This window comes from Scleropages formosus, chromosome 23 (assembly GCF_900964775.1).
Source record: "Scleropages formosus chromosome 23, fSclFor1.1, whole genome shotgun sequence".
In the NCBI taxonomy this organism is placed as follows: Eukaryota; Metazoa; Chordata; class Actinopteri; order Osteoglossiformes; family Osteoglossidae; genus Scleropages; species Scleropages formosus.
Window position 1 is genome coordinate 11,507,919 of NC_041828.1, and position 21,168 is coordinate 11,529,086.

The 21,168-nt window shown below is 39.4% G+C and overlaps 1 protein-coding gene across 2 annotated transcripts in view; it reads right to left on the reverse strand.

Annotated features, from left to right (window-relative positions):
* The window catches only part of csmd3b (CUB and Sushi multiple domains 3b), a 353,421-nt gene extending 351,068 nt beyond the window's left edge, over window positions 1-2,353 (reverse strand). For both annotated transcript variants that reach the window (XM_018731974.2, XM_029248376.1), the window contains exon 1: window positions 2,065-2,353. In XM_018731974.2, the coding sequence (XP_018587490.1) occupies window positions 2,065-2,242 (178 nt within the window). In that variant the 5' untranslated portion in view covers window positions 2,243-2,353. The remainder of the gene's footprint in view (window positions 1-2,064) is intronic.
* Window positions 2,354-21,168: the final 18,815 nt, after the last annotated feature.

The following is a 21,168-nucleotide window of genomic DNA, read 5'->3' on the forward strand; positions in this document are numbered from 1 at the left end:
CAGCTACACACATGAGCTTCTCCAAAGCAACATATCATGCCATGGACTGGTCATTACACACCTAGGAGAAAGACTGCTTCCCATCAAAGAACCATTTCGTGGTAAAAGTAAGGGACACCAGGGGTTCACATACTTTCAAGCGGCACCGTATTATATAATACACAGGCACACACCCGTCCATAATTTGGGGCGTGTCTTCTCTTAAGGAAGGAATCCATGCCATGGTGACTTAAACTAGCCGCATTATGAAGTTACTGTGCTCCTGGTCATACAGGGAGGTGTTTGATGGTATTAATTACACAGGTATCTCCTCACAGCAGTGCCACCACGCGTCAGGTGAGCAAAGACCGGGCATCGCACACCACTTTTCTCACAAAACGACCCCGAAAAAGCTGCTCCCCTTCCCACCCCCACCCCACCCCACCCCACCCCCCTCCCTCACCTCCCCGCCCCCAAACAAAACACGTTTGTTCACGGGACGTGGACATAATGATAATCCCTAACACGACCGTTCATCTAAGGCATTCGACGATCTGCCTTTGAATACCCGAGATCCACTATTGTCACACACACACACACACACACACACACAGGGCATGGCGTTGGGGCTACTAATGCTGTAAATATCCACTGCTTAACAGAGCGAAGACAACTTCAGCATCGTCTAAAATTCTCATAACAACGTGATAACATGAAGATAAATTAAGGCAGGCTGTGCTGTCTACGCTCTCTCCACTATCCTCATCACAACAATCCATAAGAGAAATATGTATTTCCCGCCTTATCCATCCGAATGTTACTAGAAGCATTTACGTCGTTTTTATTATAATTAGGTGGTTATTTCTGCTCGCGGTCTGTTCACCCAGTCAGTATTTCAAGGGTCCTGAAGCACCTAAAAGCTGCCCGTGTCGTGTGTATGTATGGACGATGCCCACCAGAGTCTACCTACATGGGAAAAATCCGGACTGCAGATCATATTAACAACGACACATGGGTTATTCTTTGCTTTTCCACCAGCCCTTTAAACAACGCAGAGGGAAGTGGATTAATAAATATGCACGAGTGAACAGTTGATGAGGGTATCGATCGATCTCACGCCGTTATCGTCGATGTGCTTATTGAGCGCAACAGTTAAAAAGCGGTGAAATCACGGCACGCGAGCGCGTCCGGTGTCGGATCCACGGACACGGGTGGTGGTGGTGGTGGGGTCGTCCCGCTCCCTTTCACAGGCGCAAAACGTGCCGTGGTTTTCGGTCTCTCTCTTTAAAAATGCACGTTGCAGTAATCGCGCGAGCCCTCCGCCTGGTTCCCTATGTTTTTTTATCATCATAATATCTCACCTCCTCCCATCAATAATACATCTCCATTTCCCTACATCTCCCGATCATTTTCTTCCGCAAATCGCGGCGAAGGTGGAGTGTGGGAGCCCAGTTTTGAAACACATGATTCCACTGACAGTCCCTAAGACATGCCCCAGAACATTAAAATTGAACTAAAATGTAACAGGACCCCCCACTTTAGTCATTCGGGGCTTCAAAAAAGGTGGCCTTTCGATGGTCCGGCCGAGTCCCGGCTAGAGAAACGCACACAATGGAAAGATCACACAGATTAATGCATCATAAAACATAGGAAGGATGCGGTGTGATCTGGGCACGAAACTGCGCTTTGCAGGGATGCAAAAGGTACGAGACGCTCATGCAAGCGCCGCAAACGCAGAAGGGGTGTAGATTCGGAAATATGCACTAGTTAAGAGGCATGTGAAGCAGCTCACGTATCGGCTTGAGCATACTGCAAGAATATTTATTGAGCCCCCGCTCAAAGCCTGCATTGAACTGCGAGCCTGGCAAGTAAATGCGTCCTCTTAACTCCAACCTATTTTCATGCATTTTTTTTGCAGCACAGCCGGATCTTCTCTCAGACACACAAACCCCCCCAAAAAATCACAGATAATCGCCCCTGTTCTCCAAAAAAAAAAAAAAGAAAAAAAGAAAAAAAAATCCACTAGAGAGAGAAAAAGAGAGGGGGGAAAAAGAAACAGATGCATGACGAGTGGAGAATACTCACCTCGCACGCATGTGATCATCATTAAAAAAACGAGATTCCAAAATATAACTCCGGCTTTAATCCTCATTTTCTTAGCTAGGAAAAAGTCCACTAGACCACATTTAATACATCCTCTTGTGAAAGGGTCGGAGAATTCCGTCGACCTTGCGTGATGCCCCTCTTTGTTGGTTGCTTTCATGTTCACATCAAGCTAGTTATTGTTTTTTTGATTGTTATTATTATGATGGTGGCGGTGGCGGTGGTGATTCCTATTCCTCGGGCAGCGCAGGGAGCTCGCCGCTGTGGCTGCTTTGCGGTCACAGCTTCAAGTGAGCGGTGCTTCTGGGATACCACAGCAACCTTGACGAGGACTCAACCATCTCTCCTACAGGGGCACCGGAGAACTTCTCTCTGCCTCTCAACCTGCTCTCAGCCCATAAAATGCCTGACATCTCGGAACAAAACAAGACAATTTAATAAATAAAAAAATAATAATAATAAAATAAATTAAAAAAAAAAAAAAGCCATGATGAACCAATCAACCAAACCAATACAATAGTCAAGTATGTACAAATGAAGAGACCTGGCCGGCATGCATGTGGAGGGGGGGGGGGGGGTCTCATCAAATTCAACTTCTCTCCGTCTTGTGTGGAAGTAGTGAGTGCACAATAAAGCAATGACCAAGTAACCTATAGGGATAATGATCATGTAAATCATTAGTATTATACACAGAATATTATTTACTTGAGAAATAAACTACATTCCCCATAATTAATCACAGAATTATCATTTTCAACATCTCTTCCTTCATTTTCAGGCACAGCAATGGGATGAATGGCCGCGTTAAAAACGAAGTTCTAGGATGCCGAGCAGGTGCATCAGCCACAGTGTTATATGGTGCCGCAGCCGAAAAGAGGTCGTGTTCATGTAAAAGTCTTTGGTTGCATATTTTAATATATGCATGCATATCCTGGCGGGTTTAATATACATTGCCTTAAAAAAGTAGGAAAAATATTGCCACCTCAAAATATATTTGCACGGTTAAGGTTGTGCTGTAGAAGGACGCTTCTGCCATCTACAGGCTACGGACCCATGATCTTAAAAATCATCTCGGTGACCGTCATGCGAAGCTAACATGTACAGAAGGTGCATCTCAGTCGCGCGCGCACACAAAATAAATCAGACACAGCATATACTGCAAAGAGCTACGTTCAAAACGTTTGCTAAATTTACTTTTTTTTTTTTCCTTTTTAAACCTTCGATGTGTGGCCGTTTAAAGACTGAGGAAACGCGTTTTGCTATAACTAGTTTTGGTTTGATATTTGCTGTCTGTTGCAGATATACGAACACAGCGATGCCAAAGTTTTTAAAAATTGCTTGATGCGATTTGATGAAATGCAGATCCACCTTAGGTCATACACTAAAACTCATTGTTCACCATTTCATGGGATCGTAACACAGCTGAGCAGACAGGCGGCGGTGGGGGGGGGGGGGGGGTCATTATTTCTTTACATTGCTATATACCATTTGTTCATTGTTAATCCATCCGTCGGAAAATCCATGAAGGCAAAAACAAACTATCTTAAGTGTATCATGAACAAAAAACGCGTTACTGCAGATTGCACTGCACCAATTAGGTGGAGGAATAAAATCGATTTTTCCGCGTTTTTCCGGCTTTCTGCTGCGTAACTACGAGCGGCGGGGGGGGGGGGGGCCTCGACGCGGAGCTCTCCGTGGTACTGAACGCGAGACGGCCGCGCGCGTTCGGCGGAGACACTGGCGCTCAGCTAACCTGCTCAGCAGTGGAATTGCGCTAGAAAAAGTGCACGATTTATGCCTCTATCTTACAGTAGCCGTAAAGGCAGGGGTCTTCCCGCGTCTGCGTCACCATTCTGACAGCTAGAGCATGAGCAGAATGGGAGTGAGTGTGTGTGAGTGATGGATGTGACACACATGTGGAGGGATGATGGGCTTCCGCACCACGGGACGGGTCCGAGGACGGAATTCCAAGTGGAAATGGAAATTTGCACGGCTCTCAGGGCTTACTGCGCGTTTGCTGTTAATGAGCTCAACGAGACAGGACTCAGCCCATCATTTCCACAGGGCTCAGTATGCTCTACTGAGTGTGAGTGTGCTCTGCTTACTCCATCACATCTGACTGCGCCGCACACAGGCGGATATGTATGCACTTCACCCATATAAATGCAGATTGAATAAAACCCACTACTGGAACATGTTTTATTGTGTGTGTGTGTGTGGCGTGATGGTGGTAATCAGACTATCCCCTATTAATTTTCATGGACCGCATTGGTCTATGGATGCATGGATGTCTACAACCTGCCTTACAATAAAGGACCACAGTCTGAAGTCTCCAAGGAGGCCAAAAGAAGTAGAGTGAGGACAATCAGAGTAGGACTGTTCAACAGCAATGATTACTCACAGTAAGGCTATGATTATGATGACCTGATATTTAGCTGACAATTGTCCAAAGAAGCGTGCTACATTAAATGAACTTCAGAATACTTACCCAATTAAACAGCAAGGTATTTCACTGCACCAATTCAGGGTACATACCTTGATTAAGGATACTACAAGTGAGAATTTAACCCAGAAACTTCTTGAGACCTGACAGCTACCTACACTGCAATACCTTCTACCCCACAGTGTTAACATATTTCATATTTTCTCAGTCCGCAATCCCAGTTAATTTCAACCTGCATACTCTCCAAACAAGTCAACAATATTTTTTGACTATCTTAATAGTAACAACATTGTGGTAGAAATACTAAACAGAAGGTAATTTTATTTCTAATTTATACATACAATATATTAAAATGTGTCAGACTAAATTCAGCATACCAGGACTGTATAATCCATTAAATTATGGTTAAGTTCTCACAAAGATAGCAAAAATTGTATTCTACTTTGTCATGCACAGGGAACTTAACAGCCATTATTTAACAGTGTATTCTTATGAAAAAAAGATCTGAAAGGGCACACTATTCTCTTAATGTCTGAACTACTGACTGACTCCGTTGCTCATCTATGGATAAGTAGCAGATTAATGACAGGTCATATGTCTATATAAAAGTCAACAAATCAAATTAAGGCATGAGAATATAGCCTTTGCACATAATGCTCTTTATCAAAATAAGAGGGCATTCACAGCAGTCAATAAACCAACAAATCATGGTTGCACTTCATTAACTTCATCCCCCCCCACCCACCCCCAACTTCACTCATGATAAACTGTTGCATAAAGATTCACAAAACAGGAAGGTTACTTAGTTCAGTTAGGGAATCTAATGCATGTTGTATTTCAAAACTTTTGAAGTTACTGTAAAGTAGGATACTTAGTCTACATTTTCTCCACATATAAATAAAAGTGTGTGCCCTACAATTTTGAATTGATACTGTAAAAATCATTACTGCACAAGGTTCTCAACAAACCTGACATAGTGTGATTAGTTCTAAAGTGAAACTGTCAATGTGTTGGGTATTTAATTTTCATTTTATGCTTACACTCAGTTATATAAAAAACTGAAGATGTGCATTTATAATACATGACCTGGACTCCAACATTTAGGAGGTACTACCTGTGATAAGTAGGTATAGGCATCAGATGTTATTCACCAAACCTCCACTGACTCTGACCTTGACCCAACTGTTCACACCATATTGACATACACATTTATATTATTTTAATGCAGCTCTCAGATAATGCATAAAGCACAAAAGCTCTGTGTTTTAGAAGATTTAAAGCAAAATGTAAGCACAATTACAGGAAGGTGTGTCCTTGGAAAAATGCAACATCAGAAGGACTGAAGAAAGAGTCCAGTTAAGTCACAGAACCATACCTAGATTAGATAATCACCAGCAGCCACCAGCACAGAGCAATGTCCCTTGAGCCTCTGAAGTGAGCACTTGTTGAGAATGATGACTGCCCCAGATGTCATCTATTGCATTGTCCTGTTGCTTGATTGGTTTTTAAAATGTTTCCAAAGCCATTGTAAAGCCTAGCCCCCTTATATGACAAAGTATATTAATTTGGACAAGACAGGTTAAGAGCATTGGTAAAGCAAAGACCATCCCAAGATATAAAGATTCAAATGGTCTCAAAATCAGCACCTTAAACATAATGCTATCAGCTGTTAAATCATGATAGTTTCATCTGAGGGACTGAATCCAGCATGAACAGTTGTCAGGTTTATTGACGTGAGAAAATGAGAAGTGAAAGAAGAAACCAAATTTGTCACCATTTACCCAAGCACTGACTGTTCTGAACAATTGTCGATCTTCACTGTGCGCAAAAGATTGCAACCTGTATAATGGCCTCACAGGTCTACATTAGAATCTAGTCTCATGGAAATAGTGTAATTAATTTCTTGCTATATCACTACAATGAAGCTCGTGTTTCATCGTTCACTTCTAATTCCTTACCCAAACCCAGCATGACTTTACACTTAATTTAAATGTGTACTTCAGTTCTATATCTATTTTGAAAGGAACTTCTGTATTTTACTTGATAAGGTTAAAAATATTAAACACTGCCTGTCACAAATGGATTCCGAAAATCTGTCAGTCAGTGTTTAACTTTACCTTATTTAATGTGCCATTATGAAACAAAAGTAGCTGTTGGCCTGATTTTCAGCAATGCTATGCCATGGTTGCAAAGCTTCTGTCCCAGCATATTGGGATGTTCAAAAACTACTCTTGTGACTCAGGGATTCTTGCCTCTCACCTCTACATTTGCTGCCACAGTTTCTTTCACAAGCGGTAATGCCGCAGGTCTGTCCCAGTTTTATTCACATCAATATTTCATCCTATTTCCCTCTGACCACCAACACCCTCCACCACCAGCTTGCACCCACTCTAGAGCAAGAGGCTTCTGTACTAGTATCTAGAAACAACGAGTGGGTCTTGCCATGCATGGTTATCACTGGATGGCATGCCTCCTTTCCTAGTCAATGGCAAACTTCAAGAGGACAACCTCTTATCTATTGGCATGTGCTGCATTACCCCAGGATGTGGCAGATTTTTTTGAAAGACTATCACCACTGGAATGTATCTGAGATGAGCTTTGGAATTGTTTCACTCTCAGAGGTTGCCTCTTTGATCCATCCTTGATGGCTGTGCTATTTTGCAAGTGCCCTTCACTGTGACTGTATAGAAGAATAATTGTTATTTTAAAAAGAAAAAACCTTATTCCAAAGACATCATGATTGAGATTCAGGTGAAGATTTTTAGAATCCAGAAGTTTCTCTGAGCAAAACCAAGGACCAAACCAAGGAGCAAACTAAAGCACACCAGCAAGAGTATGAATTCCCCAGAAAGCCAAAGGACTTCTTTAGCATTCAGCTGCAACTTCATGGACTTCCAAGCTGGGTGAGCTCTTGCAGATTGCTTTCAGACTTTAGGCCAAGGAGACTGTACAAATCTGAAAATTTTTACAGAGAATTTCTCATTTTGCACTTATTTGTCCAGTGTTTCATTGTTTGCCATACATTCTAAAATATGCAGTGATATGGCACCAATAAGGATCATATGTTATAAGACCCAAAAATTGTGTCCATAAAGAAAAATCAACTATTCTCTTATTTCACACTTGTCTAAAAGAGTAAGGTTATAAGACAGACTGGCAAAAACACATTACAAAAAAAAAGAAGTAGACAGTTAGCAACTTGGCAGGTTTCTTGTATGTAAAATGGCAGAAACGAAAAAGTCAAAATAGAGCATACACCAAGTTGAAGGAGAGAGCTTTATGTAGGCTAGCCCCCCACCCCCCCACCCTCCAAAAAAAAAGCAGGTGTTCACATTCAAAACACTTATTTAAAATCACCACCTACTCAAAGCCCGTGCCCTCTACACACACAAATATAAAAAATGTTTTTAATATAAACATTAAAAGCCAGCTTGTGATGATGTACCCATAGCTTTCCTGAAATAAGTTTTGTATTCACTCTATTGAGTACTAAAACTTAATATGATATAACACCTCAAGTGCCAGCAAGGATTAAGTTCTTTAATGCTTATTTTAATCTACAATACACAGTACATTCACGTGGAGGAAGAAAGTATACATAGTTTCTCAAAAGCATATACACATTTTATGTGCAAGCAATAAATCAGAGAATTTAGCCCTTAAATATATCCATGCACTTTAATTTCAAGAGGGCAAACTAAGGGCTACTGTGGACCATTGAGCATTTCATCATTCAGGCATCCTGGTCCTTTACCAATATAATGCACAGTGCTGGCAATACTGTTTTACTCAAGGATATCATCAAGGACTTTTCCCCACTGGAAGAAGTGTATATTTAAGGCAATATTATACATTCACTCAAACAAAAATTTAGACAATTATGATTAACCAGTAAATGTTGCCTTAAAAATATTCCTCTAAGCAAAAACAACTGAATTCCTGCAAAAATCAAATGTCTTTTACCTAGCTTTTTATGTATCACATGTCACAGAGTGATGTTTTTGGTTTTTCAGGTTTACAAAAATTAAATGGACTTTACGGCGTACTGGGGCCAAAGACTCAATGTCAGGAGAAACATGGCATAAATCATCCTGTCGGTAATTTGACACAACTTTGAGGTGGCACACAGGAGAAGATAAGCCACGCTGTGTTCCACAAAAGGCTATGACTGACACACTCTTTCTTTTACCTCAGCATGAAACAATTTAAAGCTCACCTGTGTCACTGAAAGTGATGACAACTGCACACCCCCACGAGAGTACTGAGACAAGGTCCATCGCATTCCAAGAAGAGTAAAGAAAGAAAGATGGCGGTTGGTTACAGTACAGTGGTAGCATATTATTGTAAAACAACTAAAAGTGTCACATCAAAGCTACTGACTGGGGTATAAGCCATATTTCACAAACACTTACAGAACTAATAAAACTTCCAGCAATGAATCGTGAAGTAGATATGGCCTTCCAGAGCTATTCACGTTATCGCAGGTCTCAGATGTGCTTGTTGTTATTGAAGCATACTTTGAATTTTGGGGTTACTGCTAAATTGTTAAGACGAGATCTGGGTTCCTCACAGAGTAGGGTAGAGAATTTCCCTTTTTATGGTTCTTTTCAGTGTAGGCCATTTAATTACACTTTAGGTGCAAACTGTTGATTGGAAATGATTGCTTCTCTGCCATGACTAAAGAATGGTGAGCATTCTGGCACCAAATGTAAGCCCTGCATTAAGCAGGTGGAGGTGATGGATGAGGTAAGCAACTCCTTCCATTGTAAAGCACTTTGAGGTCCTTGAACAAAGGGTACTATATAAAAAATGTATTATTATCATAAATGTCCACTTGCCCATAACTGTGCTGCAGGTTTGTAATCAGCAGCTTGCCCCAACTTTCTAGAGGGTAAAACACTATGAAATAAAGTACAGATCACAAGAAGGGGTAAAGCAAAGGAAAAAAGGCAGAATCATATATTCTTAGATGCCTAAGATGTTATACTGAAGTTTATTGACTGATTACAAGCCTACATGAGACATGATCTCCCGACATTGGGTATTTCCTGCACCATAACTGAGACAGTAGTGTTAAACTCATACAGAATTGATATGAATCCCACAGTTAAAACTGATAATTTATTAAAACCTTTTCTATCAAAGTCCTTAGAATTGCTTCTTAATTATAAACCTGTTAGGGCATACACCTCCCAGCCGGTATAAGGAATGTGCCATTGTCCATTATGTAAATATACCTAGGACTCAATTTAAACTCGTCAGATTGAGGAAATAATTATACCTGCTGTAAAGAGAAGAAAAAAAAAAAAAAAAACGGAAGCGTTTTCTGCCCACCAAGGCCAAGGCCTCTTTCAACAAGTTAGACATAATCTGCATATGCACCAGTGGATGCGAATAGTCTGAAGTGCTCTTAAATTTGAAAGACAAATTATCAAAACATACTCTGCAAATAGGCTGTGGGATTCAACAAGTGCTTGTTCAATTCTGATTAGCTATAGTGATGAGGAGAGGGAAGGGGGGGAGCCTGCTGTCAAGCTGACATAGGACCCCTGTAAAGGGAAATAGTTCTTATGTTTTCTATGAAGCAATCCATGTCAATAACAGCGATAGTTGACATTGTTTGCTTATAAAAACCTAAATAACTGCAAAACACTAAATTTACACATATTTTGTGGTTTTCATAAAATACATAAGCGTACTTTTTATTGCATTAAATAGTATAAATATTGAAAGCCTTTAAATGTTTTTAAATTGTTAATACATACAGATAACTTATAGAACACTTAACAATTGATAATCTTGATCAACAAAGTCTAATTAAAACAATGTTGACTTTAAAAATGTCTTACATAATACACATTACCAATGCTGCTGTTGCTATAGTGAGCTGGGGAAGTAAGTCCCAAGCTTTATGTGCACATTACTGTGTGCTTTCATCCTGCAAATTAAGGGTATCTTCATAGGCATCAACAGCAGGCCGTATTTCTTTTTCGTAGGACCACATAAATTGGCACAGAACACCTGTAGTACTTTGAGAAACTGAATTATAAAAACTCAGAATATCATTTTTTAAATCTCTACACAATTTGCTTTTCTTTTTTTTTCTTGTTTAGTTTCTACGTATTGTGACGTCAGAAAAGGTTGCACTTAACCTTTAGAAATCAAAAAAAAAATTAGAATTATCAATGACTAGAAGCTATGTATTGTTTTCTGTATATTCATTATAAGAAATGAATGAGATATACAAGAAAAATGAAGATGCTACCTTGAAAAAAAACAAATTAGTCATTCCTAAGATATGGCCATTTCAGTTCCGAGAATTAAACTTTCATGGAGTTTCATTTAATACCTCCATTTTAACTGGAAGAATTTCTTTGCATTTATGAGGACCAGGTTTGGATTTCCTGCAACTCCTGACAGCTGAGCAGTTCAAGACATTGAAATATTTATTCATTTAGCAAACGATTTTCTCCAAAGTAACATATCAACTAACTAGTATTTAGCCGACACCTTTTTTGACCTTGAGCCCTACTATCGTTCACCTTGTAGCTATGAGAATATACCAGTGCAATGTAAGAAACACAACAAATTTAGGCTCATCGCTTCACCCAAAACAGGTATTCGAACTGTGGGAGAAAATCAGGGTAACAAGATGAGACCCATCATTTCTGAATTGAGTAGTACATAATAGGTACAAAACAGCTGAACAAGTGAAAATCGACAGCCATACAATATTGTACAATAATTTATAAAGAGAAACGGCCTTACTGTGTGTTATAACCAGTGAAAGCTATTGTATTAATTGTATCCATTTTAAAATGGTGTTAATGTTTAGAATCAGTGATGTCAATTTAGGGGCCCTAGAGCACAAAAATGTTTACCATTGCAACTTATGGCAATTTGGTTGAGATACGAGAATTCACCTTAGAAACTTTTTCAGGAGCACATTATCTTTGTAAGATGGCAAATTGTTTGCTGCAAACAACCAAAGAAGACAAAGTTACACTAAAATTTCTGAATGTCTGCACCGCCGTAGGGACACCGATATAAATAATTAAAAAAAAAAAAAAAAAAAAAAAAAAAAAAAAAAAAAAAGAGAGATGTCCAGTTACCCAAAAAGACCTTGTAGCGTATCTCATTATGAACATGGAGAAATACATAGATATAGAAAATATCTTTTTCTTTTCTGCAAGGTGGTGATCATGAATGGTTTGAAAGCACAAAGATCCAGGTAAACTGTTTAATGCATTTCAGCAATGTTAAATCGTTTCCATTATGTAATTAATCATTGTTTTATTACACAACAGTTATTACATGTTTTATGTAGGATTTATGGAGCTCTTGCAAGCAGCTCTTTCTTGTAATGTAAACCATTACCAGATAAGACTCAAATATTTTTGTCTTTAAACTTTGTGGGTCAGGTGAAGACTTTTTTTTTTTTTTTAGTGGTGAGAGGATCCTATGGTACTGCACTCTATACATGTTGAAGGTCTATACGATTCTGTACAAGTAGTAGTTAAGTTTCAATTTAAACCTGAGCCTGGAATGCTTCTACGAAGCTTTGGACTAAAACACCTCTGTACACTCAAGTTGAGCAAGTTTTCCTTTGATGATTCTTATGACTAAAGCTTCATTTGTCTAGAGCACAGTAAATCACACAGAAAATTTATGAACATTATGCAGCACTGGTTGTACTTTGCAGGACTCCAAAAGGGAAAGGGAGATACAGTTTATTAAAAAGCTGGCAACATTATCTACTTTATGACCAGTAGCCCTGGAGGGCAGTTATAAAGGACAATAGTGGTACATTTTCAATGATGAGAACAGAAAAATGTTGTTAATTAGCTGGGAGTGGAAGTTAAACAGGAACCCTGGAGTTGCACTATTTAAAAAAGTTAAACAAGCTGGTTTGAGTGGATGGGTGATTGAAACTGACATGGAAATGTCTGGCTCTTCAAACCGAGGCCTTGGGCCTTCCTTTCATCCAAAGAAAATCCTCTAACGACTCTGCATCCTCAGATAAATGCAACTGAGAGCAACCCTTCTGGTGAAGAGGTGGGTCTTGTTTCACCAAAAGAAAAAGAGAGACCCGTGTGGGTTTCAAAGCTTAAATGTATAAACGGTTTAACAGAAAATGTAGAAAAGAAGCTACTCTCGTCAGCACACTGGGATTCTCTGAACATGGATGACCAGACGCTCTTATAAGAAATGTGTTTTTGGGCTATTAAAACAAGCCATTAACATGAGGTTATGAATCATTAGGTTGGTTTCCAATCATAAGGAGTAGCAGAAAATCTCCCCTCCAGTAGTATTTGACTTGACTGATTTCTGTAGTATCTTTTCTTGACCTGGCTTTAACTTGGCATTTTACTGGTATTAAATTAAATGTGAATCTGGTGCACATTTTAATAGAGTGTGTAGTTTTTTAATTAAATCAATCATTGCTACTAAAATTAAATGTTACTTTGTGTTCCAAGTAAATTGCAATTGTTAATACTCTCATTTTTAATACTTAAAAAAAAATTATATTTGGCACAAGTTGTTGAATCACCAACACAGAAGCCAAGGAGGACATTAGACAAGGTAATTTGACAAGGTAATTAGATCATTTGAAAAATTGTTCATTTGTCACTATGTCACATGCATTTGTAACAACTTCAGTAATTATACATGGATGTTATGAAATTATAGTGTTATAAAACTTATGACATTTGTAATAAAACATGTATTGTCAGAACAGTAAAAGAATGTGTCAAAATTGTTAATGTGAAATGTTTAATTTTCTCAGAAACACTTGACCGAGAATTCTGAAATCAGTGACTGTCTCCATAAAGGTGGCACTGAAGGAGCCCCTTTGAAATCTTTCAGAACAGCTGTAATGTCTCAGTTATGATTATATTTCTTTATATAACTGCTGAAGAACTTTCATTCTGGAATTAAAGTTTCTTCACTTTTGTCAACAGTGGTTTGCTGAGCTTTGCTGCAGCAAGCTAACAGACTTGGCGTTCATGACTTGTTGAAAAATCAGCAAGTGACAACATGGCACGCTGCCAATTTGGTTTCACTTTCCAAAGGAAAATTATATCTAAAACTGGAGCTACTCGAGCCTTTTAAGGATCACTTAACGGAAACTTGACATGGCCGCTTGTATGCAGTACAGCAGAGATTTCTTGCCGAGTTCCTGCAGCTTTTTAGCATTAACTAATGCTTCGAAGTATTGACTGCTTAGACAAGCATGCAAGCAAGTCATAATAGCAGCTTGCAGGAGCATTCATGCGACGGCAGTTGTCAATGCTGAAATAAAACGCCGGTGAAGGGCAGCATGGCGTTGTTCATAGACATACGATACATCTCAAGTAGACATTTGAAACAGATGAAAATAAAATTGTACATACTTGCATTGTCAGTGCTGTCCAAATATTTACCCTCATCATTAAAGCACATCAATTCTTTCTGTTAATAAAAATATTATAATACATGGGTAATGGCTGTCTTAAGCATATCAGGTATATTACCGTATTATTATTCTCAGTTATTGCAAGCAACCTGGGGGAGCAAGCACGCACTGTTTGCTAGGAATTGTAACTTACAATTACCAGCATAATAAGACCCATCTGGCAGCTTGTTTTATTTATGATGAGCTGGGTGGGTCGCCATTTTGTTTGCTCAGTTTTGGGGAAAGTTGTGCTGAAACTTCTGTCAATTTCTGGTACTTTCAAGCTGTCCCCTTTCAAGATCAGCTGTGGCTGATCCACATTGGAAAATTATCGATCTGAATATCCCCAAGACGTGATCAGTGACAAGGAGGGAAATCTGAAGTGTGTCCGTATAGCGCTGGAATATGAGCAAAATAAAGACGTTCCCTCTGTGACTGATTGCCACCCGCACGAATCCCCATCCGTGACGTTCCGCGATCCAGCCGAGCCCTGCAATCTGTCAAACAAGCTGGCTTTGTCCTCGCACTCAGCAGAAGGGTATCACAGCCAGCAGTAAATCAAAGCCAAGGAGGGGCATTTGAATATTCATTAAATAAGCCATTATGGAACTGGCCCTACCTCTAACAAACCAATCAGATATAATGAATCCAATTGCAGAACCTCCATCATTAAATGTTTCACACCATGCAAGTGTAGCCCATGTGATAGAAAGATTACACAAAGGGTGCACGAGCAAGAAAGAGCGAAGGACCAAAAGCGGCCAGTAGAATAGAGAAATCGAACAAGAGCAGAAAAGCAGGAGATGGTAATACAGACCTGTAACATAACGAGGGCATTTATAATGTTCATCAAAGGGTGTTCTTTTTCCCCCTAAGTATAGACTTTGAAAGCAGTTACTACCTGCACCTTAACACTCAAAATCCACTGTTAGTTCATTCTTCTTAAATCACTCAAGTGCATTTCAGTTGTTGCGTCAATTTTTTTGCTATTGCAGGATCACATTATTGATATCTATGCCATACCATACAGCAAAGGGTTTTTAAACAACAGTGTTTAGCACACAAGGAAAAAAACTGTACAAATCACTTTCAGAGTAAGCATTCTCTTTTAATGGAAGTCTGAGGTACATCAACAGGAAAGTTAATATTTGGTTAATGTAGGATGTTACAGAGGGACTGTAATTCAACTTCTTTTGCTCTGATTTCAGAGTTATACTGACAAATGGGAGCAGAATCCAAAGACTGCCCACGTAAGCATCTCAGCTGAGGGTAGAAAACTATACCTGAACCGACAATTTCACGTCAGCTTCTCATCCAAAACCGAAATTGACCTTTTATGGTGTTTATATATGCTAGATGCCATTTTATTTTCTTATTATTTTTTTAAATATATCAGTTTAAAAGTTTTTATATTACAATGCGATTAGACCCTAATATTCATATACTTATAACCAGTGTTTTCCAGATATTTCTCTCTACATGTGAATGCCGGGAGTAGGTTGTGTTCCATTGGTTTTCCCGGAAACTCAATCCACAACGTATTGGGGAGGGGGAAAATAACACAGTTCTATATAGCCCTGGTAGATAATTTCAGCTTGTCACAACTGTGCAGGTCAGGAAATCATTTATCTATCTACTGCAGCAGCCAAGGTTATTTCTTTCTGTTGGGCAGACCTCCGTAACATCAAAATTGACAAGACGGCCAGGTGGATAGAGGTTAACAACCTCTGTCTTTGTGGCAAGGTTGAATCAGGTTCCTTAGATTTTGAGTCCATGAACAGGTGAGAGTCTTACCTGCACCAGTCAGCCTTGTTCTATTCTACATATCCTAGAAGATTGTGACATATCTTTCTGGAAAATCAGACTGAATGAAACAGATATGCTCAGGTTAAGGACAAGCATGAGCTCAAAGGGACATGTTGTAGGCTAGATACAATCCATAAGTGGAGGAAAAAATATAAAAATTTGTGTTTGCATTCAGAAGTTTGGAGCTCAGTTGTATAGTGAATAGGGTGCTGCCACCACTAAATGTTAAGTGATAAAAAGTGACAAAGAGCAGGCCCTCTCCATGCACTGTGTGCCAATGACAAGATCTCACTTGACTGGACTAAATGTGAGCAGGTGTCACAGTGACTCTGGCATGGCAATGCCTATGGTGTGTTCTTGAAAATGTCTACCCTTTGAATGTCTCACGGTTTTATCAGACATGGCAAGTCCTCTGGGAACACTTGACAAATATGTCAACATGATATTCCATCAAACCCGGGGCTAATGCTCGGGGTTATGACAATCGGAATCTTAATTATGGAACGATTTCAATTGCTGCATAACCTTAAATTACAGCAAGATAACAGGCTACGCTCCATGAAAATGACCAATAGAATTTTACAGCAGGGAGCAACTTGGCTTAAAAGGAATTTCTTTGCATCTAAATTATCAACTAATACATATCCTTCTGCTATTGTGAAGGCGGATGCCAACATGAAGACAAATATATAAGAATAACGTTCCATTTTACCATATAGTTCATCCTACCCAGCGTTGGTCCGCAGTCTATCTTGGAAGTGAAGGACACTGGGCAGGTTATGGACACTATGGGCAATCGTGACTCACCAGTTCAGCCGAAACATGTGTCTTGGGAGTGTGGGAGGGAATCAGAACACCCAGAGGAAACCCAGGTGAACACAGAGAAAACAAACTCGGCTCAGATTTAAACCCATGTCCAAACACACAGCTTAGGAGCACCAACACTTGACTGCTCCATTATACCACCCCGATAGCAACATTCTTCTAAAAAGATTCTGAATTGCCAACTATCACCTATCAATTAATTAAAACTTATCAGTGGCTTTTTTTATTTTGCTCTTCTGCCTTTATTGTTCTGTGGAACATCCTGTAATTCAGGATGTTGTCACACTTTACGATATTTTAAACACTTACTCATATTGCACGGATTACTATTACTTACAGCCTTAGCCCTGGTAATAGAGCAACAACTAATTGCGATGCAGCGACTAAAGCCAGTGGCCTAATACCTTCTGGGTGAAACGCAGTTGTAATCCTTTTGCTAGTCAGCTCACTCCTTAGTGGCATTGCCAAAACTGTTTTTAATCAGGGTTTATGTATTCTCAGTCACACTAATTGAGCACCATTTCCAGCCTGCCTGGGGACTGTCTGTGCATTCACCTTCACAACGCAAAGGTACTAATGTTTCTTCTGTTTACTGTTTATTCCCCATTCCTGGCCTCTGAAGCAGGTTGCATTAATAGGGCCTGATTCATATACTCACCCGTGTCTTTGCATTACATATTTTCATTTGAGACACTCATTTTTGTTATTTGAGTGTCTTGGTCTGCTTGCCAGCGCTCATGTCTTCCCCAGACTGATTTTTAGAACAATTTTTCATTACTGCTTGTAATTGTTGGTAACAAAATTTTGCAACCCCAATCAGTTTTGCGGCTGTTTTTCGACACCGTTTCAATCATTGTCAATCGCAATCGTGCATTGAAACTTCAGGAGGGGTAACCTGTAACACTGCTACATATCAAACATTCACACACAAATGCACACACAAAACATTTGTGCCTGCCCCCCGATTCTTTCACAAATTAAATGTGAAAGAATTATAAATATTACACACTAATTATCATTTACCTGTCTATCAGGTTGTTTCATTACATCAAGCAATGTAATCTTTCATTTACATTTATTTAGCAGACACTTTTCTCCAAAGCGACTTCCAGTGGATACTATGTAGTGTTATCAGCCCACACTTTATTCACCAAGGTGACTTACACTGCTAGATACACTACTTACAATGGGTCACTCATCCACACATCAGTGGAACACACTCTGTCACTCACACACTATGGGGGAACCTGAACAGCATGTCTTTGGACTATGGGAAGAAACCAGAGCACCTGGAAGAAACCCATACAGACACGGGGAAAATATACAAACTTCACACAGACTGAGTGGAGATCGAACCCACGTTCTCTCACACCACCCGGTGCTGGGAGACAGCAGCGCTACTTGCTGTGCCACCCTTTCACCTTTGAATCATCATTCTCCCTCTACAAATCATGCTGAACCTCTGCAACAAACTAGCTTTAACTGATAGTCAAGAAGAATGACCGACCCATACTCCTGTACTGTGATCCATTTTAGAGTGCTTTATATGAACAGCTTACATGCACCTAGGAAATTTTTCCTGAGTTCACTTGTTAATAACATCTATAACATTTACTAGGTTATGAATTCAAAATGAGGCAACTGTCAGCCATCGGATGTTGCAGTTTGATTACAGCTCTATCGAAACAAATTTTAACACACAACTGCTTTAGTCATTGTTGCAGAGGATAGCCATTCAGTATGTCCCGCTGGTTATATCTTTCTCCAGATTTCATTTGATTCAGTCCTTCGGGGGAAAAAGCTGTTGCTTTTTTTTTTTTTGTACAGTTCCACACAAGGCTCATGTGGGAATCACTTTCTAAATTTCCATGCAATAACTCTAGCAAGAAAACAACAAGAGCCATAAAAACTCATACCAAGTCCCCAAAAGGTATTTTCCTTAGAGTAAATGTAAGCATAAACATGTTTAGAACCAGGTACTAATTATTTAGTTGCGAATTACTACAGAATCAGCACTTAGTTTGCATTTTTAATGGATTCATCTTCATTATTGCTCACTCATCATAACACCTATCTAAAAGTATATCTTAAACACTGAAAATATGAACAAGACTAATTTTTCCTCTTACAGTATTTCTAACTTATCTTAAAAGGTAGACTAGAATTACACACGCGCACACATTTTCTGAACCGCTTGTCCCATTCGGGGTCGTGGGGAACCGGAGCCTAACCTGGCAACACAGGGCATAAGGCTGGAGAGGGAGGGGACACACCCAGGACGGGACGCCAGTCCGTCGCAAGGCACCCCAAGCAGGACTCGAACCCCAGACCCACTGGAGAGCAGGACCCGGTCCAACCCACTGCACCACCACGCCCCATAGACTAGAATTATTTTGGCATATTTGGATGGAGCATAATTTAAGCCTAAATTAAGATACAAACGTGTGTTTCTATGTACACAAGTAATATACTCATACTCACTACTCAATTGTTTTTTACATTTCCAAATCATATTTTGTTACAGTAATTGTGGAAAGTCACATGCTCAGCAGAAAATTAGGTCCCCCATAGTAGGATATATATATATATATATATATATATATATATATATATATATATATATATATATATGTGTGTGTGTGTGTATATATAAATATATATAAATGCTTCTTAAAATGTGCACAGATTAAAAATGCTGATTCAATCTTATTTTAGCATAGCATGAATCTGAGCCAAAACATTCCACACATCATGATTCCACTCTTTTTCCTCTATTTAAATTTAATGAGATTTCTACTGTGTATGCCCCATTTTTCCTGTACTTTCCTGATGTGTGAAAGGCTCCTGCACAGGGAGGCACAACATGTTGGATGCTGTTTTCCAGGTGGGGATCTACCTTGACATACACGGTGACAGGGGCACAGCTACGGGTATGAACACCTTGGTAAAGGAAAGGAAAACACCTGTGCTTACTGGGAGCATCGTGGCACCACAGGGCCACTGAGGAGCCTGGTCTTGCCAGTGTTTTGCAGGGCCCTCCCAGGCAGCCTTTGTTTAATGAGCCTATCTGATATTAGACTGCTGCAAACTGTTCCCACAGGACAAGTTAATAAAGTCTTTCTGCACATAAAGAAAGAGTGTGTCCAGTCCTCACTCTGTCTTAAACAGAGGAGGCCACATCTCATCTGAAGCTAGGAGAAGGAAGGGGGGGGGGGGGGGCGGCATTGAACAGTTAGTGTGCAGCAGTGATGATTCTCTTTTTCCATTAAAAGCTGAACAGCCTTTAGACTATACTTGTGCTTCAACTTATATTTATTCATTTAGCAGAGGGCTTTATGTGAGGCTCCTTATAATGTTACGTTTATGTATTAAATGACTCACAATGTGTACATATACTTTGAACTGCACCAGTTCAAGGTAAAGATTTCTAAGAAGGTTTTTACAGCAGGAGCAGGATTAAAATCGTGGTTTTTAAACTGCAAGGCAACAGCTGTGACTACATATTACCTTGTGTCCCCTGTTAGCATTCTATAGAATTATCACAAATTAAAAAAGTAAATATTTTGTGGCTCACAGGCAGACATCCACGTGAAATGCAATATTTGGACTGGCGAAGAACAAGAGTTTGTTGCACTGTTGGATGTAAATTTTGCTCAAAGGTCTTATTTTGTGTTAGTGGCACTATTTGTTTTCTGTTCTTAATAACATCACTATGCAAGTCCACCCCCATCATCTCACACCTGTTCACTCCTCAAACCTGGCACACTTGGAATACTATATGTTAACTGGCTTCATATTTCAATTAAATAGCTGAATTGCTTGTACCAAATATTTCATTATCCCCCTCCCCATTTTAAGTTCCATCTACATTTTCTAAAAAAAAAAAAATACCTCATTTCACAAGTGTTTGTCATTTTGTATTGTATTCATTTTCTCCCTAAGCAGAGATGACCCTTTAAAAAGATCTTTCAGTGCTGCTACCACCTCCCACAGACTTTCAGAATACCTTCTGAGTTACTGTATTTATTTAAAAAAAAAAAAAAAGTATAATTTAATAGTTTTTCCACAACTGTCACTTCAGCCTTAAAGTAACATGAAAACATTGTCTTCTCAGGAGGGTTTCTGAAATATTCACAGGTTGCAAGATGATTAAGTGATTCTTACACAGTAGTGTAACTAAGATCTCCATATATACCCTCTTTACTGCCTCAAAAGACACACTTGTGACACCACACCTCATTAAAAAACTTATGGGGTGGCAGGTTTTGTGAGCTACAGTGCCAACTTGGGGGAAAAAAGGAAGTACACCAAAATGGTCCATTATGGCAATAGACTCAGGCTACTCTCAAACCTAAAAATGTTGACTTATTCAATGTTCAATGTTAACAAAAATATTTATCAAATACTACAGTGCATCAAATATCTGATCATTTTGAAACCACTACTAGATTATAGAATGGCAGATACCTGAAGAGAGAAAAAGGAACATATTTTCAGCATACAGCGTAAGGTTTACCGGGTGCCTCATAGCAATTCGCTAGAATAAAGGAGCAAATAGATAAAACAAAAACTTTGC